Source organism: Rhinoderma darwinii, chromosome 8 (genome assembly GCF_050947455.1).
Source record: "Rhinoderma darwinii isolate aRhiDar2 chromosome 8, aRhiDar2.hap1, whole genome shotgun sequence".
In the NCBI taxonomy this organism is placed as follows: domain Eukaryota; kingdom Metazoa; phylum Chordata; class Amphibia; order Anura; family Rhinodermatidae; genus Rhinoderma; species Rhinoderma darwinii.
The window spans coordinates 9,010,297-9,035,823 of NC_134694.1; the positions used below are offsets into that span (position 1 = coordinate 9,010,297).

At 44.1% G+C, this 25,527-nt stretch overlaps 3 protein-coding genes across 6 annotated transcripts in view; 2 read left to right on the forward strand and 1 right to left on the reverse strand.

Moving 5' to 3' along the window:
• Nucleotides 1-232: 232 nt before the first annotated feature.
• WDR13 (WD repeat domain 13) lies at nt 233-7,687 on the forward strand. Of its 3 annotated transcripts, XM_075834928.1 has the most exons (11): nt 286-302; nt 584-700; nt 1,534-1,619; nt 1,694-1,931; nt 2,858-2,967; nt 3,036-3,166; nt 3,423-3,730; nt 4,073-4,253; nt 6,087-6,228; nt 7,107-7,225; nt 7,381-7,687. In XM_075834928.1, the coding sequence occupies exons 3-11, from the start codon at nt 1,579-1,581 to the stop codon at nt 7,563-7,565; spliced, it is 1,455 nt and encodes a 484-aa protein (XP_075691043.1). In that variant the 5' UTR covers nt 286-302; nt 584-700; nt 1,534-1,578; the 3' UTR covers nt 7,566-7,687. The 3 variants fall into 3 exon arrangements, with proteins under 3 accessions (XP_075691041.1, XP_075691043.1, XP_075691042.1); XM_075834926.1 differs by lacking the exon at nt 584-700 and having other exon boundaries at nt 233-302; XM_075834927.1 differs by lacking the exon at nt 286-302 and having other exon boundaries at nt 313-700.
• A 794-nt stretch (nt 7,688-8,481) lies between these two features.
• SUV39H1 (SUV39H1 histone lysine methyltransferase) lies at nt 8,482-19,476 on the reverse strand. Of its 2 annotated transcripts, none has more exons than XM_075834930.1 (6): nt 19,401-19,476; nt 15,514-15,659; nt 11,550-12,041; nt 10,610-10,756; nt 10,192-10,321; nt 8,482-9,153 (listed from the first exon to the last, which is right to left on the reverse strand). In XM_075834930.1, exons 1-6 carry the CDS (start codon nt 19,426-19,428, stop codon nt 9,020-9,022), a joined length of 1,077 nt encoding a protein of 358 aa, XP_075691045.1. In that variant the 5' UTR covers nt 19,429-19,476; the 3' UTR covers nt 8,482-9,019. The 2 variants fall into 2 exon arrangements, with proteins under 2 accessions (XP_075691045.1, XP_075691044.1); XM_075834929.1 differs by having other exon boundaries at nt 11,352-12,041.
• Nucleotides 19,477-19,788: 312 nt separating this feature from the next.
• The window catches only part of LOC142658961 (uncharacterized), a 94,111-nt gene continuing 88,372 nt past the window's right edge, over nt 19,789-25,527 (forward strand). Inside the window, exon 1 of the mRNA XM_075834566.1 lies at nt 19,789-19,863. The gene's annotated coding sequence lies outside the window, so the exon portion shown is untranslated. The remainder of the gene's footprint in view (nt 19,864-25,527) is intronic.

Consider the following 25,527-nt stretch of genomic DNA (forward strand, 5'->3'; position numbering starts at 1 on the left):
CAAAAAAATCCTATATTGTACACCATGTATAAGACTACAATAAAATTGCACCTGGAGTTAAGACAGCAAAATAACACTCAACCTCCACCTAGTGTTCGAATTATGACATTGTTTTCTAGTTTATAATATCGCGTTGATTGACAACAAAAAATCCGCCTCCTCCCGATGGCTATTGGTCGAAGCCAGGGAAGATGCTTCCTGGTTGGTGGAGCGTTTGACAGCCTGTAGACCAATATGATGTGCAGATTTAAATGATGACGTCACCGGTGGAGTCAGGGCGGATGGGTGTTCCGGCGGAGCAGGTTCCTTGTCTTTATATATTAGTAGCTGTACATCTCATATAGAGTATTATTCTTCACTTATGGATGTGTTATAATCGGAGCATTGATTGATTGGTTTGTGTATAAGATATTATGGGTCACGTGATTCATTAGCTACAATGCAGCGCTTTCTAGAAGGGCTGTCATATATGTTAATCTATGCCTGTGGGTGACCCTTCAGGCGCTCCACCCTCTTGTGGAGATCTCAGTGGGTCACCCAAATTTATTTAAAGTGATCGCTCTATTTAACAATCTCACTGCAGCACTAGAAGAAAAGCAACATGTCTACCGCTCCCCATATAATGGAGTTGATATCATTGATCTGGCAGAATGAATATTGGGACAGACCTTTGCTGTTATGAAAAGCAGGGATTGGACAGGTTGGATTTTAACCCTTTGTTTACTCAGGAGATAAGCAGTATCTGACAACCGCTTATCTCTTCCCATTGAAACAACATGCCCGCTTGTAGCTGAACCGATGGGGGGGGGGGGGGGGGCTGTATGGCCAGATATAGATGTTCCTTCTCTGACACATGCAGCTCTGTGACACTCCCCACCTGATATAGTCACAAATATGATAATGAGAAACTGGTTGTGCCTGAAAGAATAACAAGTCGGTGAGCCTCGTAAAGTTAAAGTGCTTCTCCACCCAGGACAATCCCTCTCCATGTGCCCAGAAAGGGGTTATGGGCGTCTTTGAGTGGGTACCAAGAGTTGGTCAACCGATTGACCTCAATGGGGCGCCATGCAATACTATGCTTCCCTTGCTGGTATAGATAGGTGTACCCTTTGGTTAGGTTTCTGTCAAGAAGAGCAACATCAGAAAAGAGAAAGGTCCTAAGTGGACAGTCCCTTTAAAAACGAACACCTTTAAAGGGGTATTCCCAACTCATTTATGGCATATCCATAGAACAGCCGAGCAAGTGAGAGCTTCGCAGCCCCGTCTCCACCTGGAGGCAGTGACCGTTTCACCAGGTGGGACGGGGTTCGGGGCACTCACATTCATGGCATAATGTATGAGTTGGGAATACCCCTTTAACAAAACAGATGTGTTCTGTCTAGTGCAGTTTCAGCTCCTGGGCATAAACACATGTTTCTGTTTACTGACACCAAGCAGAGCTATATGTTTTTTGTTTTTGACATGTGGGGGTTGAGTCCTGATTCACCCTGTTATTAATAAGAATAAAACTAAGAATTAGCTGTCACTTTTTAGGATTTCTCCGTCATTTCGAGCTGAGGGAACTGCAGTGTCCGTGGAATGGCTGCTGTCTGGCAACAGGTTCTGGCAGTTGATGCAAGGTAAAGAGCGTCTGTACAATGTGTATATGTGTCTGCCTGTGTACAGTGACTGTAAACTAATAACTCTCCGTCAGGTACAACGCATACCGCACTCCTGCGCACCCACAGTTCCGCACTCAGTACATCCGGAGACGCAGCCAGCTCCTTCGGGAGAATGCTAAGGCCGGGTATGATCCGCAGCTGCGGCGACAGTACTTGAAACTTCGTAGTCAACTCCTTGCACAGAGATACGGACCCCTGTCTGAGCAGAGCAGCTTTCGAGCACATAGTAACAGCATCCGCAGCTCTCGCACCACCCTGGACCGTATGGAGGTGAGCCATCATTGGGTTAACCTGTCCTACAAGCATTTGATAAAACCCTGTAAAGGGGTTTTCTCATGAAGACAACCCCTGTCCATATGCTCAGGTAGGGCATATGGACATTATAGAGGGGTCCGCAGCTTGGAACCCCCCTCTATGAGCCAGAATGGAGAGTCGCGAGCCGTTCCGGAGGACTCGAGCCATTTATCTGCGGGAGAGTGCCATTCAGGATTCTGGAAAAGCTGTCGGACAATCAGAATAAGAGCCCACTCCTACTTTCACCCAGCTTTCCCAGATTCCTGAAAGACATACTTTCTCATGTGATCTTGTCCTTTTATATCACTGCACATCTAGGCATATTTGCTCTTCTGGACTGTAATGGTTGACGTATTGATCACCGCCCAGCTTTCTCAGAAACCGATCTTAAAAAAAGATGTACAGAATTTTTGAAGGGGTTGTCTCCAGATTAAAAGTTATCTCCTAACCTCAGGATAGGTGATAAAAATGCTGATCGGTGGGGGTCCGACCACTGGGACCCCCACCAATCACCAGAGCGGGGCGACGGGTTTCGCTCGGACCCTGCTGCTTCATTCATTCTCTATGGCACTGTATGGCGCTGTACTTATCTATCTCCAGCAGTCCCATAGACCGTGAATGGAGCATCAGTGAGCATGCGTGACCTGCCGCACCATAAGTCTATTAGAATAGTACACCCGTTCTCGTGACAGGTGGTGACCCCTGCGGTCGGACCCCCGCCAATCTGCATGTTATCATCTATCCTGTGGTTAGATCACTTTTAATCTTGAGACAACCCCTTTAAGAACCTCAAGAGCACGGAGGAAGTTGTTCTTAATATGTATGCACCCAAATAGTTGTGTGGGACGCAGATGATCGGCCATGCTGGCGGCAACTGCACTTACTTATTGTTACCCCTTCAGGATTTGGAAGACGACCCACGCTCCCAGGGCTCACGAGGTCACAGACGTTCTGTAAGCCGAGGCTCCTACCAACTGCAGGCACAAATGAACCGCGTGGCACAAGAGGAAAGGTGAGGAGAATCGCTGAGTGCAAAAACACTCAGTATGAGCCATATCTAACGTGGTGTTTCACCCACAGGGCTCCTGGCAGTGTGGTGCCAACACCACTGGCAGAAGCCAGCAGGGCGATGGCCGGTGACACCACACTGAGTGAGAACTATGCATTTGCCGGCATGTATCACATATTTGACCAACACGTGGATCAAGCTGGTAAGAGGCAATTTACCTAGTGAATATCCAGAGAAATATATATGTCACCTGCCATAAGAGCGTGGGAATATAGTTGTCAGGCTTTCTCCCGGTCTACCGACATAGCTGGATCCAACAGAGCATGTAATAGGGAGGGAGCAGAGCTAACAATCTTATTTCTATACTCTGGCTATATGGGGTGCACGTAAGAACCAGATGGCAGGTGTCAGTCAATGGGTTATTAAACCAGATTCTTACATTATTTTTGTCCTCACAGTCCCCAAGGTTCAATTTGCCAATGACGACAAGCACCTCCTGGCCTGCTGCTCCCTGGATGGTACAATATCTGTGTGTCAGCTGGTTCCCACCCCCCCTACCGTCCTGCAGACCCTACGCGGACACAACGGTCCAGTCAGTGACTTTGCCTGGTCCTTATCCAATGACATCATCGTCTCCACCTCTCTGGATGGCAGCATGCACATCTGGAACACCTATGATGGCCGCTGCATCCGACAGATTCCAGACCCGGACTCGGCCCAGATGCTCTGCTGCACTTTCCAACCTATCAATAACAATCTCACTGTGGTGAGTGTGATCCCCTATATCACAGGTCAGCAAATTTCAGCACTCCGGCTGTAGCGAAAATACTATTCTTAGCATGCCCAGTCTTTGGCTGTCAGGGCATGCTGGGAGTTGTAGTTACACAACTGCTGGAGTGCTGAAGGTTGCTGACCCCTGCCCTATATTCTGATATACAGCCATGGTCTTTCTGTATGCTTACTGCGGATATAGAAAGAACAGGTCCCTATATAGGTGCGATGCTCTCCATACTGGGAGTTGTAGTTCCCCAATAGAGCCAGTTTGGAGACCACTAAATTAGGGCATATGTGAAGGGTAACACCGATTTATTGTTTTTTTCTTTCTAAGGTTGGTAATAGCAAACACAACATCCATGTTGTGAATATTTCCACTGGTAAGAAGGTGAAGGGCGGCAGCAGCAAGCTGACCGGACGAGTGCTCTCTCTGTCTTTCGACTCAGCCGGACGTATCCTGTGGGCGGGCGATGACCGCGGGAGTATCTTCTCATTCCTCTTTGATATGGCCACAGGTGAGCGGGATCTGTGAAAACAGAATTACTTTTCTATCCATTTGCTGTGCAATTAACCCCTTAAGGACACGGCCAATTTTGGCCTTGAGGACAGAGCAATTTTTTTTACATTTCCCTCTTTGCATCCCGACGCTCATAACGCTTTTATTTTTTGTACGACGTAGTTGTATGAGACTTTGTTTTTTGCGGGACGAGTTGTACTTTATGTATGTACCATTTTTTGGTACAAATACATTATCGTTTAATTTCTATAAATTTTTAATTAGATTAAAATGCAGAAAAAAAGCAGTTGCGCATCAGTTTTAATATTTATTTTTTTACACCATACACCGATCATCATAAATAATGTTATACATTTGTTGTACAGGTTGTTACGGTCATGGCGATACCAAATGTGTCTATATTATTTCATGTTTTGGGACTTATATTTTAAAAAGTTGATTTATTATAAAAAATGTGTTTCTGGGTATTTTATTTACTTTTTATTTATTTACCATTATTATTTTTTTTACATTCATTTAACTTTTTTTTTTTAATCCCATAAAGGGATTTATCATTTTGATTTTTATTTTGTAACTGTAATGTACTGGCATAGATCTATATGCCAGTACATTAGCCTGTTACTGATTGTACACAGGCAGTTGTTAGGGCATACCTCAGTATGCCCTAACAACAGGAAATATGTTCAGACAGCCCTGGGGTCCTTCACTGGACCCTGGGCTGTCTGGCCATACGAGTTGTGGACTTTGATCGCATCAGTTATTTTCTGTGACGCGATCAATGTGCAGTCCCCTCTCTTTGAACGCCGCGATCAGCTTTCATCGCGGCGTTCAAAGGGTTAACAGCGGAGAGATGTTTCTCTTCTCTCCGCTGTCAGAGCGGGGCCGTGGCTGTGTATTACAGCCGTTTCCCCACTCTCGATCGCGCGCACAGACGAGCGCAGGGACGGCTGTCACACAGGACGAGTATGCTCGTCCTAATGCGCGAAGTGCTCGCCGCTCAGGACAAGCATACTCGTCCTGTGTCGGCAACCAGTTAAATCGGCCCAGTGGGGTCATTGTTTGCGTACAGGGTGCACTTTCTTGTGGCATATCCAGTGGTCTGCAGACTACTGCCCTAAAGGTGCCCAGACACAGACAATCCAATGTGTACTACAGCCACCCGACCCCACTGCTACGACAAACTTCAGGGGGGAAAAGAAGGATTGGGAAGGTTGTCAGCGGCTTATTCCACTTTCCCCCTTATAATAAGCATGCATGATTATGGGGAAATTGGGCAACTGAAGGAGGGCGCTCTGCTTTGTCCATAGAAGCGAATGGAGAGCCGAACAGATGAGTGGCCACCTCTATGTCCATTCTACGCCTAGATGTGGCCTCGCGAGGTAGGACGGTGATACCCGCATCTATCAGACATTCATGGCATAGCCTGTGGATAGGCTTTAAATGTCTGAGATGGGAATAGACTGGCAGATTCTTTACTGATACCAACTATCAGAGAGAGATCTGCTGCCCACCTGGTTTTACCTATTATCCTGCTCTGCCACACATTGGAAAAACAAGATCCTGAAGTGTCTGCCAAACGTCTTATTGTTAGAGGCTAAAATTGCTGAGGTCAAATGTTTAACACTGTGGAGCAGTGTTCCCCCAACCTGTGGCTCTTCAGCTGTTGCAGAACGACCTAATTCCTAGCATGCCGACAGCCACCAGGTGTCAGGGAATATTGGGAGTTGTAGTTTTGCAACAGCTGGAGAGTTACAGGTTGGAGACCACTGCTATAGTTATACCTTATAAGTGTACAGTAGAGATAGCAGTGCTCTATACTTGTCTCCTGCAGGTAAACTGACCAAAGCCAAGCGTCTGGTGGTGTCAGAAGGCAGTGCCATCACCAGCCTCTCTGCTCGGTCATGGATCAGTCGTGAAGCCCGGGATCCTTCTTTGCTGGTGAATGCCTGTATTAATAAGCTGCTGTTATACAGGTAAAGGAGTTTTAAAAGGGGTTTTATGTAAGTGAAGCTTGAAAACTACTTTGTCTTTCAATTCTGCGGCTTCCTGTCAGTGAATGGAAACCCTCACAGGTTATTCAGAGGCTGCCCTGTTCGGTGCTTCTTGAGCTCCAATAACCTAAGGACTTATTCAGACGAACGTGGGGAATCTCGGACATCAAAAACTGCAGTTTTTCACGTCTGCACTGCCCCCGTGCGGGTCCCGTTTTCACGGATCCCCATAGACTTGAGTCTATGGAGTGATCCGTAAAATCAGAAGATAGAACATGTCCTATTTTTCAACTGATCCTTCACATGGTCCGTTGAAACGTCCGTGTGGCCGTCACACGGACGTATTCCACGTTCGTCTGAATAAGCCCGAACAGTTGAACATCATTAAGATTGGTTTTTTTCCGCCTCTAGCGGAACGGTATATTCCATTCACTGACAGCAAGTAGAGATCTTGAATTGCTTGCAGTGAATGGGAAAATTCACATGGCATTTATACAGTGATGAGTTTTGACAAGACTCCATGTGGAATTTAAGAATAGGAAACAACGTTATTTGAAAAGGCAGCAGAGGCAAATTATAAATAAGGCTCTGCTGCATCTGTAATTTATCCCACTAAGGCCTTGTTCACACAGTAGAGTTGCTACAGATTTTGCATGCGATTTTTAAGCCAAAACCAGAATTGGATCCAGAGGGAAAGGACTTCTAAGGCCTTCCTGTATGTAGTTATGTTCAAGTTCTATTCTGGTTTTGTCTCTTTTTTTTTTTTAAACCACATGCAAATCTGCACTTTGTGAACAAGGTCTAAACGTAACGATGTAAACAGACTGATCGATCGGGCATGGTGTTTTCTGTCTTTGTAGGGTTGTAGATAACGAGGGAACGTTACTGTTAAAGCGAACATTTCCGATCCAGCAGACGAGTCACGCCATTGGAAGTATTTTCTGTCCACTCATGTCCTTCAGACAGGGAGCCTGCGTTGGTGCGTATCTATGACTGTATAGATCAGTATGTAACGTGTGCTTCTTACCTCTTCCCAGCTCATCCCCTTGTCAGTTTGGAGGACTTTTTGCATTATTTAGATATATACATAACCATTATCCTGAAACATTTAATAAGTATATTTTCCCTCTATAGTGACAGGCAGTGAAGATATGTGCGTCTACTTTTTTGACGTGGAACGGGCCACCAAGGCCATCGTGAACAAGCTTCAAGGACACAGCGCAGCAGTTCTTGGTGTCAGTTTCAACTGTGATGAAAGCCTCTTGGCCTCCAGTGATGCTAAGGGAATGGTTATTATTTGGAGAAGAGAGCAGAAGTGAATACATGACCCCCTCTAGCTAAAGCAGCCCCGAATAATCATGTGCAATGTCCCACCCCATCCATCGACCCTATTATTTATATTTTCTGTATATGTCTTATGGAATAAAAAAAAAAACCACTACGAACGCAGACTTTGATGATTGATATAGTATCTTTAAAGATAACCTTTCCAATTTGTTTTTTTGGGTAATGTTCCTGGCATCCAACTGAAAAGGACATTTTGGAAGAGCAATCTCTGCTACTCATCACAATGCTCCTCAAAAATGTCATTTTCAGCTGGATGCCAGGCACAGGATACAATCCCCAAACTGATTCTCGGAGCTGAAAAATGGGAGCTCTTGGCGCTAACTAGCTTAACCCTTAAAGAGGCTCTTCGACCACATTATAAATGGCCTATATTGTACATGATGTGATTGGCGCTGTAATGTAGATAACCGCAGTGTTTTATATTTAGAAATATGATCATTTTTGACGGAGTTATGACCTATATTAGCTTTATGCTAATGAGTTTCTCAATGGACAACTGGGCGTGTTTTACTATATGACTAAGTGGGCGTTGTACAGAGGAGTGTATGACGCTGACCAATCAGCGACCAATCAGCATCATACACTTCTCCATTAATTTACACTGCAGATAGCGCTATAGCTATATCACTATGTGCAGCCACATTAACACACTATAACGTTACTGCAGTGTCATGACAATGAATATACATTACCTCCTGCCAGGACATGATATAAGAATGTTTTAATATTTTCTGCTTTGTTTCTATACCGGTGACAGTAGTCAGCAACGTTTCGCCTCATGAGCCCAGGCTTTACATCCTTTTCAGGATGTTACTATGTAGCTGGATATGTAATAGCCAAATCCCTACAAAGTCCCTCTATAGCAGCATAATTAAGAGTCAACCCGTGTTGAGATTACATCATATATTTACATACAAGGTGAAGAGTAAAAGGTTAAAAAATAAAACCATTAATAAGAGTGTTCAGAAAAAAAATCTAAAAAATAAATCATCCAATATTTCATTACAAAGAAAAGGATCGAAACACGGACCCTGCCAGAAAGCAGAACCTGGTGCATATTTCATTATATTCTCACAGACTGAATGGCGGACGGGAGACAATTCAAGTATTGTAAACTATCAAGTGTAATGCAGCGTAAGAGGCCCCTGCGCATAACGACAGTGAGGGATATGAGGAGCCATGTACTTGCAGGAGTATGGCGGAGGCGCAAGTAGCCCTGTTCATTTTACATTTAAAAAAAAAAGATAAAAATATTGTATAGCACCATATTTTGGTGGGAGGGGGATGGAAGGCCGCAGAGTCGGAGCTCTTCCCTCAGAATAATTAGTTACAAGAGATGTAAACACCCCACTCCTCCCTGGTAACAGTTATTCAAGTGCCGTGGGAGCAAGCTGCCTGTCCACAAAGAGTTAATCACAGTCTACGTTCAGAAGAGGTATTTACGACACCTAGTTGCGCCACATTTGCATTCCACCCGGATTCTTTTTTTGGGTGATCCAGTAAGGCCAGCCAGACCAAAATTAGAATCCATCTTTGTGCTTTCAACATCAACTGGATCCACTGGAAAAAAAAAACAAAACAAAGATATGGGCAAATTTACTACCATCCAGTTTACGCAGCGTGAGGCAGTACATATTGCTGCAGTGGAAGGGTCACATACGTTATTTAGGGTTGGCCCTTTAAGCTTCTAGTGTTGCTCCACAGTATTTGCATCCTGGCTATATCTAGACTGCTTTGCATTATACCACGCAGATGGCTTAAATCCGGGATATAAGTCGCGACTGGATGCAATGTCACTATGTGCCCAAACCAAATCCCATTGTGCGACAAAATTTGCTGTGTGAATTTCTGGCAAAATACTTTCTTCTAGTTATATAACATAGTGGTGGGTAATTCTAACAAAAATAAGCAGACATTTAGGACATACCCACGCGATGTACTATTAACAACAGATAGGTGGGGGAGCCACCCCTGGAAGTCACTACTAATGGGTCTGTCAGAACCCCCTTCTGCCAAGCGAGGCAGCCGTATCCTTTCACAGGCCGAATGATAGAGTAAATAGCTTGCGGGGTTCTTCGGGTAACTCCCATAGACTGACGAAATGAGGGTGAGCTGCGATACCAGAAACAACTCATGGACGAGCATGGCACGGTTTTTGAATAACATAAAAACCCTAAAAATGCTACTTTATTTATAAAAGCTACACAATGAAATACGCTATATCTAATGGTGAGTACAATCACACAATGGGGTTAGGGTCTATTCAATTTCTAGTTAAATGGGGTTGTTTTCATGAAGACAACCCCTTATTAAAAATAATCCAACTCCGGCTTCTTTACCCCCCAGCAACTAATATTTTATTTCTACTGCCTTGAATATTTTAAGCCGTGACCAGCCACACTTTCCATCTGCAGCATTTCATTCCGGCTAGTCAAATTAATTACTGTCGAAGTAATGCAGTTCTGGCACGTAAAGGGGGACCCTCCTCTAACACATGCATATGTCCTAGCATGGCGTATAGACCGGGGTTCTTGCTGTGAAACAACCCCTTTAATGGTTAGTAAAATTTTCCAGGAAAAAAAAAAAAAAAAGCCTCACCTTGCATGTTATAGTCAAAAGTAAGTTCCTCGCCAGTACGTATTGTGCGAGTAGCAAAAAAGGCGATTCGAGGTAGACGTTCATCCTGATTATCGATGAAGACGTTGTAGACTTGGAGGTTTGGCTTACACTGCAACGAATCAGTATCAAATCATTATGAACTAAATTGGTACACGATGTGCATATTATATATATATGCACATCTCTGTTGACATCTGCGTCCTGGATTCTGTCTAGAACGGAAACCAGGACGCTAAGCCGGATCCAACCCATGACAGATACCAGCGGCTCCGGACGATCCCTACTGCCTTTACTAGGTCCGTCCTTCTAGCACTGCAACTCAGATGTGAACATAGCCTGAAACTTGTACCGACACTTTCTTGCTTTGTGTTTGTCACACACAGATACGAATACTTACACTGTGGTTTACAAAGTGCGAGATATTTCCATAGCGGGCAGCATCCACAGTGTACACATCTTCCACATAATCCAGGTCAAATAGGTAGGTGGCCCCTTGCCGGTCGTAGATTTGCCCCCTGCGTTCCGCCTCATCTGAGGTGATTATCTGTAACCAAATACCACATCATTTATAAACATCTAGATCCAAAACATACATACATGGGTTTTAATTCACCTATAGAATTTCTTCTCACTAATTGTTTTTTTTTTTTTTTTTTTTTTTAAACTCTCACCCTAAAACATGAAATTGCAATTTAAATTCTAAAATACAATTCATATATACCTTTTGCAATATCCTAATAAGATTTATAAATGTTAGGTAAGTCATACTGTGCCAAGTTGCTAACCCACTCATTTCAGGTTGCTAGATACGACAGTGTTCATCGGATCTTGAAACAACTAAACCTGGGCCGTTGGCAGACCCGGCTGTCATTTCATTCTCTGGGTTGAGCCATGTTGGACCCCCCCCCTCCCACCTTAAAACTAGCAGTACTGAAAACATATGGCAGCCGTTTGCCCCGTCTCACTTCCTAAATATAGCAATTGCAGCTCTCTTCCTATTAGAGCCCCCTCCATCACTGGTCGGGTCCGTGCCCAATGTGTCTGAATAGCAGGACCTACAGAAGCGAAATCAAAGACACTAGACCTGCCCGAGTGCAGAGGGTGGCCCAACACCACATAGACATCGAATGGCATCTCACCTCACCAACATACTCCATAACAAAGCTGTTCCTACGAATCTTTTCCAGGGTTCGAACTCCCCATCCCCTTCCATCAGAGGTCCTAAAGATGCAGAATTTGTACTGGATTCCCTTTTGCACAACACGATTTAGACAAGAGGGGCCGCAGCGACAGAGAGAGTTACATTCATAAATTGGAAAGCCTGGTTTGACCTTCACCTGTCCATCTTCGTTATAAGCAAATTTGTTCTGAAATCCTCCCGGGCAGCAGCCTTGCTCATCTGTAAAACAGTCCTGGCACTTGCACCCTACAGCAGACTGAGTAATGGTTAGCCCTTCCCCCACCTTGTATTCATTAATGTACATGAAGTCTTTTGGGGGCCCCTCCAGATCCACTTCGTTCTCTACTAATATGAGGCCTGGATGGGCTCGTTTAGTATTTAGTTTTTGCTCCCACAATCGAAGCCGTTGTCTCTGTTTGGCCTTTAAAACCACGTGATGTGAAAGGCTCGAGTCAAGCCGACGCGGGCACCGTGCAATAGCCTTTTTACTTGTAGTGTTTCCTGTGGCCTTGGTCCGTCGGAGAAGCTCTCGCTCTAAATCACGGTGAAACTGCTTTATGAGGTTGAAGCACTTGAGGTGATGACGAGGTTCCCACGAACACTCAGATTCTGGGTACCCCTTCCATTTCACAAGGTATAACTCCTCTTCCTACAGGGCAAAAAGTCACCGTTAGATAAATGGTGACAGGGAAAACCAGATAGAAAACTCCAAATGTCAAACTAATCTTCAAAACATATCGGGATTATATAAAACCACTGGGACAGGTTGCAGTGTAGTTGGATTTGTTTCAGGTTACTAAGAAGATTATCTTGTAGGGAAGGACAGAAATTGCAGTAAAAGCAAATTGAAGAAAGGACGATTATGGCATTGCGGGAACGCGTTATGCATCTTCCATGGTCTAAGGCAGGGGTCGGGAACCTATGGCTCGCGAGCCAGATATGGCTCTTTTGATGGCCGTATCTGGCTCGCAGACAGGGCTCCTACCTGTCTATGGGAGGGATGCACGTTGCAGCCGCACAGCTCAGTATAGTACACATGACTATGAGAGCGGGGCTGCGGCTGTGTAATTCAGCCACAGCCCCGCTCCTGAGTCCTGACATATGCGCGCGGGGTCAGCATCACGTGATGCGGCCGGCGCTGCACTAATGATCTGCGGCATTGAAGACAGAACATGGCGGGCGCGCTACAAAGCACCCCCATGTTGTCTTCAGTGCCTGAACTGCCGCTCATTAGTGCAGCGCCGGCCGCATCTCCTCATGCTGACCGCGCGCGCACTTCCTGTCAGGAGCGGGGCAATGGCTGTATTACACAGCCGCAGCCCCGCTCTATAACGCCGGAGATCAGAGAACCTCTCATCTCCGCCGTTATTCCCGTGAATGCTGCGATCACAGCTGACTGCAGCATTCAGGGGAAAGTGAGAAGGGGGGATGCCCCTGGATCGCATCACAGGGAATTCCTGTGACGCGATCGAGGGCCATACCATATATGGGCAGACAGCCCAGGGTCTATTGACGGACCCCAGGGCTGTCTGACCATATCTCTTGTTGTTAGGATATACCCAAGTATGTCCTAACAACAGCCTGTGTGCTATCTGTCCACAGGCTAATGTACTGGCACATATCTGATATATGTCAGTACATTAAAGTTTAAAAAGAAAGTAAAAACAAAGTATGGTTACATTTTTAAAAAAATATACACCTTCACCTTTTTTACAATAAACATTAAAATAAGTCTCAATACATAAAATACACACATTCAGTAATGGCGCGGACAACAATGTTTTTGCATCATTTATGATGTGTACGCTGTAAAAAAATGAAATAAACACGGCTTTCATTCACTTATTAATGTTAGGCGCGAGGTGCGATGAATTTACCCTCCATGTTCCTCACATTAATAGTAATTAACCCCATCATGTACCTCGCCTATCTGCGCATGCGCGAGTTCAAAGAGACAGAGAGTCCTGGGTCCTGCCGCCGATGGCCATAGTGAAGCGCTCCTGCACGAAATGGTGAGTATATCTTAAATTCTATATTTTAAGGGTAAAAGTTGGGGGTCGTCTTATACGCCCAGTCGTCTTATACGCCGACATATACGGTAGTTCTTTGATGGCCTGATAAGCATTGGCGGCAGTGGTGAGCGGCAGGGAGCATGGACTACATTTCCCATAACTCCCTGCATAGCCGCGCCGTCTGCAAGCACGCACCTGCGTCCCCTAGTGAAGCGGCATCTGCCTCCTCCCTTGTGTCTCCCTTGGACGTTCCAGAAACCCCTGGCTGTGCTGCTGCTTTGAAGGTGAACATTATAACATGGAAATTGTTACACAGCCTCATGGTCAGCAGCAGTGAGCGGCATCAATAAAGGGGCTGTGTAATACAGTGTGTCCCACCAACCCCCCCTTCCCACTTCACCCCTGAAAATAATCCCACATAATCCATAATATAGCCCCCCCGCCAAAAAAAAAAAAAAAATATGGCCTTAAAAAACATCTGCCACCCATATTACACTCTTGGGGGCTTTAAATTAATCGCTTGTGGGCATAAGAAACTGATTTAAAGGACCACTATCAGGGCAAAAATCTGTTCTGAGCGCTTTATTACAGCTCTGGAGGTCTCCCAGATGGGTCTGAGCCTCTCTTTTTTGTTCATTTTCTGTAAGACCAACACTTTTAAAAGGGCCACTGACAGATACAATTGCTCCAGCGGTCACTTAGTACACAAAGGAGTGTTCCTCTCTGCTGCACTAAGCCACCGCTGGACCTAAACAATAATTCGCTGTAAAATAATAAAATAGATAATTGACATAACTGACAATGCGTTGTGTGACATGTCCAACATTCCAGCTTCTTTCTTCTGCGAATGCCTCAAAGCTGGCATTCTCTCAACATCAGGTGGGAAGAATGCCAGCTTCCAGTCATGCGCAGGAAAAAGAAGAAGCCAGACTGCTGGACTGATGTCATGCATCGCAAGCTCACAATGTAAGTTATTTATTTAATTTTTTTACTGCTAATTACCATTGTTTCAGTCCAGTTGTGGCTTTATACAGCAGGGAGGAGCATTCCTTGCTGTACTAAGTGAACATTGGAGCGATTGATCTGTCAATGGCCCTTTAAACATATTGTACGGCTCTCGCGGAATTATATTTCAAAATATGTGGCGTTTACGGCTCTCTTAGCCAAAAAGGTTCCTGACCCCTGGTCTAAGGCCTCGTGCACGCGACCGTAGTTTTTATCCGCAATTACGGATCGGTATTTGAAGATAAAATGAACACATTACATTGACACATTAATTTCTATTGGCCATGGACACCTTCCCGTATATTTACCAGTGTGTCCGGCCAATAGAAATGAGTCGCAAAAAATGGGATATGTCCTTATTTTTTGCGATTTATGGACTGTGCTCCTATACCAGGACATATGCTTTAATTAAGACAAATTATATTAGATAATACTGCGGCCAGACTCCCACTTAATTGGAAAAACAAAACAAAAAGGAGTCAACACATGGGGGGGGGGATTTTCTGCCTCCTTGTTCTTACTTACAGTATTAGGGTAAGCCCAAATGAAGAGGCCCGATCCTACATCCGTGCCAGCACCACGTTTGGCATGGCTGTCAAATTGCCTGTTAACAGCCGCACAAGTTTGCAGGTAATGAATACACCCTGTATGGCCACGAGATTTTGCCGGTAAACAGCCGTTTTACCAGCAACAACGTGCAGCCATCAACAGGCATGTTGAACATGGCGCCGGCACGGCTGTCAGAAGCACCGCGGCCGGGACTGTGCAAACCCGTGTGGCCTTACCCATACTCTCAACAATAGAAACTGATAGACTGAGAGGGCTGTCGACTATGCAGATGGGTTGAAGTCACCTACTGCATTAGTTGTCAATTGTTGCGGCTGAAGTCTGACAACCCTGTTCTCTGACATTTCCCATTGTTAAGTGAACCGGAAGTGTAATTAAAGAAAATTCATTTATATTGTCAATTGCCAGTGTCAAAAAATGAAGTTAAAACGATGAAAAAAAAATAGCACTACATAGGTCTCCCGAAGACAAGCCCTTTCCATATACCGGTCGTCTGTCCCCCCACACAACCCCTAGAATATTCTATATACACACTACCTGTACTCTCTTGTAGTCACACAGATATTCCACCTCAAAGTTGCAGATATTCTTCCGGTTCACCCCAAGGGCAGCACAACGTATGTGCTCGATACGACAAAGTACCTGGAGATGAGATTCAGAGGAGAGACAGTCCACCGAACAACCTGCAAAAGAGGAAACACTGCAGGTGAAACGCTGGCGGGGACAGATGGATTATTAAGAAGGAATCTTTTTACTGAACATCATTTCTGTTGCCCTGCCAAACGTTGTCCCCATAACAACAACAACTCTACTAATATTATATAATCTATACAAATTTATACTACTAGTAATAATAAATGAATAATACTAAATAATAATAAATTGTAACCTTTTTCTAATCACCAGAAGTCACAAGAAAAAAAAAGACTGGGTCCTGAGGATATTGGTGCAGATTTTGATGGCATGGTGTAACATAAGGAGCAGCTATACGTGTTTTTACTATTACAAAGGGTGCAGCACCAGTTGTTGGGCCGGGATCTATATATGTCCGGCAGCGTTCACATCACGTCTTGGCCTTTTGTCAAATGTTTACGTCTGGACGGCTCCCGACGTAACCCATTGTCCCTAAGAAGGGACATGCCCTATCTTCGGGCTTTTACACCTCTGACCTTCCATTGACATCAATGGGAGGCAGAGAAAGCGTATTTCACTGCGTTTTATGCCCGCGACGCTCAATGGCCGCGGGCGAAAAACACCACGAAAATCAGCATACAGGCAGAGGAAAATCTGCCTCAAAATTCCTAACGGAATTTTGAGGCAGATTTTCCTCCTGCAAAAAACTCTGTGTGAACCCGGCCTTACTGTCCATACTGTGATGTCGGGAGCGCCCTGTTGAATACAGCACCTGTTGTTAAAAACGCACACCAAGCGGGATACATTTTTGTGGGTTCCTTTAGGATGGAAAAGTGTCGTCTTCTATGCGATTTTATCCTTAAAAATAAAAAAAAAAAGTATACCGACGGAGACCAAAAGCATTCTTTTGGTCTACATTGAGATAACGGAGCCCTTATAAACACGTTTATCATGTACATCGGGAGGTACAGGATAAACGTAAGGCAATAACGTGATGGAAATGGGGCCTTATTAACGTGTACCTAGAGTTTAAAAACAAACTTTTGACATGCCAAAAGTTTTGATCAGTGAGGGTCCGAGCACCGAGTCCCCACCGATCGCTAAAACGAAGGGGCAGAAGCGCTCAGGGGAGAGCTGTCCCGCTTGGTTTCTGCTTTACTCGAGAAGTCGAGGGAGCGGTGTATAGACTCAGACTTTCTATTGAGCCCGTAAACCGCTCTGCGGAAAGCAGATAAGAAACGAAGCAGCGCAGCACTCACCCGAGCGCTTCTTGAGCAGCTTGGTTTTAGGGATCGGTGGGGGTCTCAGTGCTCGAACCTCCACCCATCAAAACTTCTGCCATGTCACCATGACATGTCCAAAAGCTTTTTGAAAAGCATAGGTACACTTTATGGAATATACATGTCAGACGCATTAACCCCCGTTAGCCACAGAGCGTCTCTTGCTGTAATGGATTTCAATGGGCGCTGTGTAATGCTGCAGGGGGAATACGTAGACATCAGCTGGGGCCGTATTTAGAAAAAAAGGGGATTTCCTCGCCGGACAACTCCTTTAAACCAAAACCGACACAGCCATTTTTCCTCCCTGCATTCCAGTAGCCATAACCTTTTTATTTATCTGTCAATGTAGACGTTTGTGGACTTGTTATAATATTCTGCGAAACTGGAAACCTTCACCAGTGCCACAGTTACTGTGGGACTTACAGCACAGCGTGATCTCGCGAGATCACGCTGTGCTGCGAGTAGAGATGGACATGAATGACAGCACAGCGTGATCTCGCGAGATCACGCTGTACTGTGAGCAAGTCCCACAGTAACTTTACCGAAGTGCGAGGAGTGTGAATAGACTTCGCATCCTGGCTGGAGGTGAAGTCTATTCACTCTCAAGACACTTCGGTAAAGTTACTGCGGGAGTGAAAGCACATCGTGATCTCGCGAGATCACGCTGTGAGTAGAGATGGAATTGAATGGAGAGAAGTGTATGACGCCGATTGGTCACTGATTGCTCAGCGTCATACACTTCTCTGTACAACGCCCACTTGGTCAAAAGTTAAAAAACGCTCAGTTGGGCATGAAGAAACCAATTCTTCACAACTTGCTCAAAAATTATTGTTTTTCAAAATAAAAACAACTGTTATCTACATTACAGCGCCGATCAGATTATGTAGGAGATAGGGCACTTATAATCTGGTGACAGAGCCTCTTTAAGGAATTTTGAGGCAGATTTTGCTGCCAGTAGCCACTTTTCTACGTGTTTTTTCACTGTGGAAAACCGCTCAGAAAAGAGCTCTGTTGGTTTTTTTCTGCCTCCCATTGATTCAATGGAAGGTGAGAGGCGGAAACCGCGGAAAGAAAGGACATGTTGCTTTTTCTTCACCGTGAGCGACCAAAAGCCACCCAGAAATATAAATGCCTCTGCCTCCCATACGGATTGGATATATATTGGGTCAATAAAAACGTTGTTCATCCAAAAAAAATAAAAATAATAATAATTTCACCTGCAAATCGCGGGACCGTGCACATTCATTTCTATAGGCCTGGACCGCAAGATGCGGCCGTAACAAGACATGTCCGATCTTTTTGCGGTCCAGGCTCCCGGGCAATGCACCGACTGTGGTAACCACGGTTACGTGCATGAGCCCATTGAAACGAATGGGGCCGCAATTCACCCACGGATTTGCGGGTGAATTGCGGCAGCAAAAATGCGTTCGTGTGCACGGGGCCTAATAGCTTTTTTTATTTTTCCATCGATGGAGCGGTAGCGGATGGAGGGATTATTTTTTGCGTGATGAGCGGCAGTTTTTTTAGGCTACATGAGATTTAACACTTTTTGCCAAAAGCAATTCTGCCGGATATATAATTATTATTTTTTAAGGTGACGGTGCGGGTAAAATACCGTTATATTAGAATACCTCAGACTTGTACGGATACGTCAATACCAATTACGTTTCTTTTCTATTACGTTACTTTGGGTCGAAAAATAGGAAGAGGTTTTTTTTATTAGTCCCCCTGGGTATCATTTGCACAATATACCTCAATACAGATTGGCGCTGTGAAATAATAAAAAAAAAAAAATGCAATATACTTCCGTGTGCGTGACGAGCCGTAGTTTTACTGGCACCATTTTGGGGGTATAAACAGGACTAAATGATACGACCGTTGTTTTCGCTAGCGTGCTATTTATTTATTTTTTTAGCAGATATAGAAATGCACACTAAAGCGGTTTTCACGGATCCGCTTGGGATCGGTGCCGAAAAACAGCGCAGTTCCCATTCCTATCCGTGTTTTCGCGGCACGGCCTCGCTTATTCAAGTCTATGGCGATGAGAAGACCACAGACGGCACGCAGATGTTATCCGTATGGCGTTCGTGTTCTGCGGATGAGTCGTGAAACACGCGACCTTCTCAGGGGGTTGGGACAAGATACTGACATATCCTGCCCTCCGTTTTTTTGCAGATCCCAGAATACGGGTTTCCGGGTATACAAAACGGACCCGTTGTTTATCGCCCGCAAAATACAAACGGTCGTGTGCATGTAGCTAACTTCTTTGGGGGAGGGGGAAGGTTGATGTGAAAACCCGCTATTCCACCATTTTTTTTTTCTTGACAGACATTCAGCAAATCTGACTGAAATCAAGGAGAAGTTCAGATTTCCCTCATAAGTAACCGCTAATCCATCCCGCACTAATATCACCCTGAAAATACACAAACAGCACCGCTAAACTGACACCATCGATGAACTCCTCCTGCCGCTTATTTACTCCGTGATTATCACCCTCATCGGGTCACTCACCATGCACAGCGTTTAAATTCTCCGCCATGTTGCGCGGGATAGCCACAGGACTCTCGATTGCAGTCTTTATTCTGATTGGCCAAACAGACCCGGCGCGGGCAGCATGGCGAGTTCAGGATTGGTTGAGAGCCGCGTGACGTCGGTTAAGAGGTTGGTACCTAGAATTGCGCGCCATTTTACACGATTCTGCGCTAGTAGACGGGAGTAGTAAGAAATTCACCACAGGTGGTTACAAGAGGACAAAGTGCTTTAGGTCTACTCACAAGCGGCCATTTTACTGTAGTAGATTGTATTTCTTGAAGAGGTAATGGTCTTTGATATCATGGCCGATAATGAAGACATTTATGAAGGAAGACTAGGCGTAGTCCCTAGTACTGAAACGGTGAGGTAAATCCAAGGGTTTCAGTCAGATGTTAGTTTGTTGCAGCTTTGGGTGGTTGACTGACGAAAAATGAGAAATTTTGTAAGTGTCTAGTCCTGATATAGAAGCCACACACACACACACATATATATATATATATATATATGTACAGCGAGTTTATAGCAGTCTGTTTTTTGTGTTGCCTTTCTACCCCGCTGGTGGCCGTACGATAACACGATAAATAATTCACGCTTTTTCCAAGGGAGGCGTCGGGAAAAGTGGTGCAAGGTCTTTATAAATGTGGTGTCTCGCCTGCACGCCACTTTTTTCCTACGTATTTATGCCAGGAAATGCAATTACCAAAAGTGGTCCCAAGATTTCTTTATTTTATTTAAGATCGTGGCTTGCTGTCAGTGAATGAGAACATCGAAGAGACCTCACGGTACTGCAAAATTAATCCCTTCCCGCTTTGGCCACTTTTGACCTTTCTGACAGAGCCTCATTATTCATATCTGACGTGTCACTTTATGTGGCAATAACGTCGGAATACTTTTACCTATCCAAGCGATTCTGAGATTGTTTTCTTGTGACACATTGGACTTTATGTTATGGCAAAATTTGCTCGATACATTGTGTTTAATTGTCAAAAACAACAAAATTTGGTGAAAAATTGCAAAAATTTGTATTTTTTCGAAGTATAAATGTATCTTCTTGTAAGACAGGCAGTTATACCACACAAAATAGTTGCTAATTAACATCCCCCACATGTCTACTTTAGATTTGCATCGTTTTTTGAAGGTCCTTTTATTTTTCTAGGACGTTACAAGGTTTAGAACTTTAGCAGCGATTTCTCACATTTTCAAGAAAATTTCAAAAGGCTATTTTTACAGGGGCCAGTTCAGTTGTGAAGCGGCTTTGAGGGCCTTCTATGTTAGAAACCCCCAAAAAGTCATGTCATTTTAGAAACTTCACCCCTCAAAGTATTCAAAACAGCATTTAGAAAGTTGTTTTTTTTAACCCTTTAGGCGTTCAACAATAATTAAAGCAAAATAGTGGTAAAATTTACAAATTTCATTATTTATTTTTTTTTTGCAGAAATTCAGATTTAATCCATTTTTTTTTTTTGTAAACACAGAAGGATTTACCAGAGAAACTCAACGTTTATTGCCCAGATTCTGCAGTTTTTAAAAATATCCCACATGTGGCTCTAGTCTGGTAATGGACTGAAGCACCGGCCTCAGAAGCAAAGGAGCACCTGGTGGATTTTAGGGCCTTCTTTTTATTAAAATATATTTTAGGCACCATGTCAGGTTTGAAGTGCTCTTGCGGTGCCAAAACAGGGAAAATCCCCCACAAGTGACCCCATTTTGGAAGCTACACCTCTTGAGGAAATTATCTATAGTGAGCATTTTGACCCCACAGTTTTTTTTCAAAAATTATTGGAACTAGGCCGTTAAAATGAAAATTAATTTTTTTTCAAAGAATATGTAGGTTTAGCTATTTTTTTATTTTTTTATTTCCGCAAGGACTAAAGGAGAAAACGCATTGCAACATTTGTAAAGGAATTTCTCACGAGTAAAACAATACCCCATTTGTAGTCATTGACTGCTGTTTGGAAACACGGTAGGGCTCAGAAGGGAAGGAGCACATTTGGGATTTTGGCATGGTTTTTGGGCACCGTGTCACATTTGCTGAGCCCCTGTAGTACTAGTTTAGTGGAAACACCCCAAAAGTGAATCCATTTGGGAAACTACACCCCTTGAGGAATCATCTAGGGGTATAGTGAGAATTTTAAACCCAAAGGATTTTTTGCTGAATTAATTAATTTAAACATTTTTTCTAATAAGATGCAGTTTTAGATCCAACATATTTCATTTTCACAAGGAATGAAGAAAAAGAACCCCAACATTTGTAAAGCAATGTCTCCCGAGTACGGTAATACCCCATATGTGGTTATAAGCTGCTGTTTACATATATGGGAGGGTTCAGAAGAAAAGGAGCGGTATTTGACTTTTGAAGTGTAGATTTTGCTGAAATGGTTTGCGGACGCCATATTGCATTCGCAAAACCACTGATGTATAAAAAAAAAAAAAAAAGACCCCATTTTAGAAACTACACCCCTAAAGGCATTTATCACGGTGTGTAGCGAGAATTTAGACCCCACAGTCGTTTTTCAGAAATTAATACGCAGTGGATGATGCAAAGGGAAAATTGCAATTTTTCCACTGATCTGCCCATTCACCGCACAATATGTTGTGCCACTGGAGAATCTTACCCCATAAATTAGCGGGTTCGCCCGGGTATGGTTATGCTTTACTTGTGGATGTAATCTGCTGTTTGGGCACGCTGTAGGGAAGGAGCACCATTTGGAGCGTGGATTTTGCTTGGTAATAGTTCTGTTTGGAGTATTATTGGTATTTCAGTTAATAATGTGGGGGCACATGTAATCTGTGTGAAGTACATCAGGGCATAATAAGAGGGTATAATGGGTAAATAATACAATTATCCATAGATGCGCGGTACGCTGTGAAGCGATCCGTTATGCACAGGCCGGTGTCACTATTAAACTGCAGTCTTTCTTATCCCCTTTTGGGGACTTTTTTTCCTTTGTAGTTTGCCAAATATTGTTGGGAAAGTTTTGCGCTGGTATAATATGGGCGCCCTCGCTTCCAGCACTTGTGCTATGTCCTTTCCTTTCCTAGTTCCTAAATACTAGGGCCCTGAAACTGAAGGATTGTTCCCCTCCGGCCTGCACATTGCAATGGTTTTTCATCACCGCATTACTAGTGGCATAACTTTTTTATTTTTCGGTTGACGGAGCTGTGTGCGGGCTTGTTTTGGGCGAGACAAGCTGTAGATTTCTTTTTTAACACTTTTTTTTTTATTTTATTTCTTTTTTTGGAATAGGAAATTACAAAAAAACAAGCAATTCTGGAACAGTATTGGGTTTTTTTCAGCATTCACCATGCGCCATAAATTACATGTTAACTTTATTCCTCAGGTCGATACGATTACGGCGATACCGCATTTATATAGTTTTTTTTTTTTATGTATTGCAGCTTTTGCACAATAAAATCACTTTAAAAAAAAAAAAGTTCTTTTGGTACTAATTTGGAGTAAATGTGACTCTTTGATCACAATTTTTTGGGAGGGGATGTGACCTAAAAATAAAGATTCTGGCATTTTTCCCTTTTTGTTTTTTTTTATTATTTTTTTTATACGGGGTTCACCATGCGGGATAAATTACATAATCGCTTGGGTCGTTACAGACGTGGTGATACCAATTGTGTGTAGTTGTTGTTTAGTTTTTTTTTTAATGTTTTTTCCATTAATAAAATACTTATTATAGGAAAAAAAGCTGTTTTTTTTTTTTTACTTGAAACGTGTTTTTCACTTTTTTACAACATTTTTTAACAAATCGGAGGCGGGTCCTCATCGGCTTCCATACAAGGCAGACATCGAGGCCATTATTTGGCTTCCGGTTGCCATAGCAACCCAGTGATTGGGTTGCCGGTCGGGTAACCGATCAGAGCGCAGCATCTGAGAGGTTAATCAGCCGGATCGGAGAGTAGCTCCGGTCCTGGCTGTTACAGGAGGGTGCCAGCTGTATGATGGTGCGGGCTCCGCTTCTGAGCCCGCACCGTCACGTAACTGTACTGCGGCTTGCGGGAACACCTTCCCGACAGCGCCGTATATATACAGAGAATCTCGGGAAGGGGTTAATGGCCTATCCTAAGGATAGACCAGGGGTACTAGACTACTTTTAGCAGAGATCCGCTTACCAGGGTCTGTCGTCAGGTGAAGGTCTGAGCTGAATACCAGTAGTGAAGATGTTGTCTTGCCAACTTTTTGCAAACTTTGTCAAACTATTTACATTCAGATTTAATAGTGGGAAAACCGGCATCTCTTCTCTTTCACCAGCTGTTTTAAATGCGGTATAAAGACGGAGACTTCCCTTCGAACAGACTGATGCAAATGCTGATCTGTGATCCGACTGCGTTATCAGATTCATAGTGGAGAATGCCGATTCACAAGTTTATGTAGAACCGAACATAAGAAGATTTAATGCTATTTTTTTTCTTGGGTGATCGCTGTGCTTCTACCTTTCTGATCGGCTTTCCTCGGAGCAGTATACGGACTCGTGAACTTTCTATTGCGTCCATACACTGCTCTCTCGGCATCCCGAGAAAAAAGCAGATCAGAAACTAAGTGGCACAGTGCTCATCCGAGCTCTTCTGCCGATTTTGTTTAAGTGATGGGTGGGAGTCTAAGTGACCGGACCTCCGCCGATCAAAACTTCTGACATGTCCAAAGTTTTCTAAAAGCTTAGTTAGGATTTAGGCCTCAAGCACACGACCATATTTTTGCGGGCGCAGTTTAACCACATTGTTGTGGTTAAATTGCAGACTCATTCTTTTTTATGGCCCAGTGCACATGACAGTGGTGGTCCGGATTTGCGGATTCATCATTACTGGTGAATTGTTGTGGATCCGTAAGTCCGGATGACACACGGATACACAACAAGGTTTTTTGCGGTCTGACAGACCGCAAAACCAATGTGGTCATGTGTATGAGTCCTTGAGCTTTGGTAAGGGAAGCAAAATTTCTTGTAGATCACTATGAAAAAGCTCTAATTTCTTCTAAAAAGCCCTCACTCATCCATCAAGTCAAATATTGTTTGATTTTTACCTTGTAGTTTTACATTTAAATCTTTTAAATGTCTTGTAATGTCGTCCAGAAAAGCAACCACTTCCATTTTGTCTTTGTTACACACAAATGTCAAAAATTCTTTAGCTTTTTCTGTCAAAATTTCTCCAGCATTTTTCGAATGCTCCAGAATCGATTTCACAGTGGACCAATGACCGAAAGGCACAGACACGAGGGGACCGTGCCACTGACACTGTGGTGAGCAGTTCTTGCTGGCAGTAACGCGATCCCACCGTAAACCTAAAGGGGTTGTCCAATTTCTGAGAACTGATGACCTATCCACCGGATAGGTCATCAGTATGTCATCGGTGCGGGTCACACACCCGGACCCCACACCGATAACCCACTCCGGTGGCCTGCGGGCACCGGATGTTGTGGCACATAATGCTATGTACGTAGCCCGGAAGCAGTTGGCTCCGTACATAACATAGCGGCCGTGCTGCAGAACTGCAGGTCGACTCCTATTCACTTGAACACTGCAGCTCGGCCGCTATTCCGTAGTCGGAGCCAACTGCTTCCGGCTTGTACGTCCAATACACGGAGGCACCGGACCAGCTGATCTGTGCGGGGCCCTGGTGTCGGACCCCCACAGATCATGTACTGATGACCTATCCGGTGGATAGGCCATCACTTGTCAGCAGGTGGAAAACCCCTTTAAGATGCAAAAAATAATGGCAAATGTTTTTTGGTGTTTCTATCACCACCCAGACAAAGTTAATAAAAGGTACATAATAAATGAAATGTACCCCAAAATAGTGCCATTAAAAAGATAATTTGTCCTGCAATAAACAATGGTAATTATGTAAACAGCCGATCAAGCGTGACTCGGCTGTTTCCGGAACAACTATGCAGCAGAATGGAGAAATCTGCATGCAAGCCTGGCACTCTCTCCACTAGTCCCTGCTTGGATGTTGCAGCCAGTGGCCGCCGGACCAGGTGAAACGGGGGTTAAATGACCTCCATTTTCAGTAAAGGTGCGGGTCCTAGAGGTTGGTCACAAGTCTTTTAGACATTTATAGCGTATCCCGTGAATATGGGAATACCCCTTTAAACACTCAC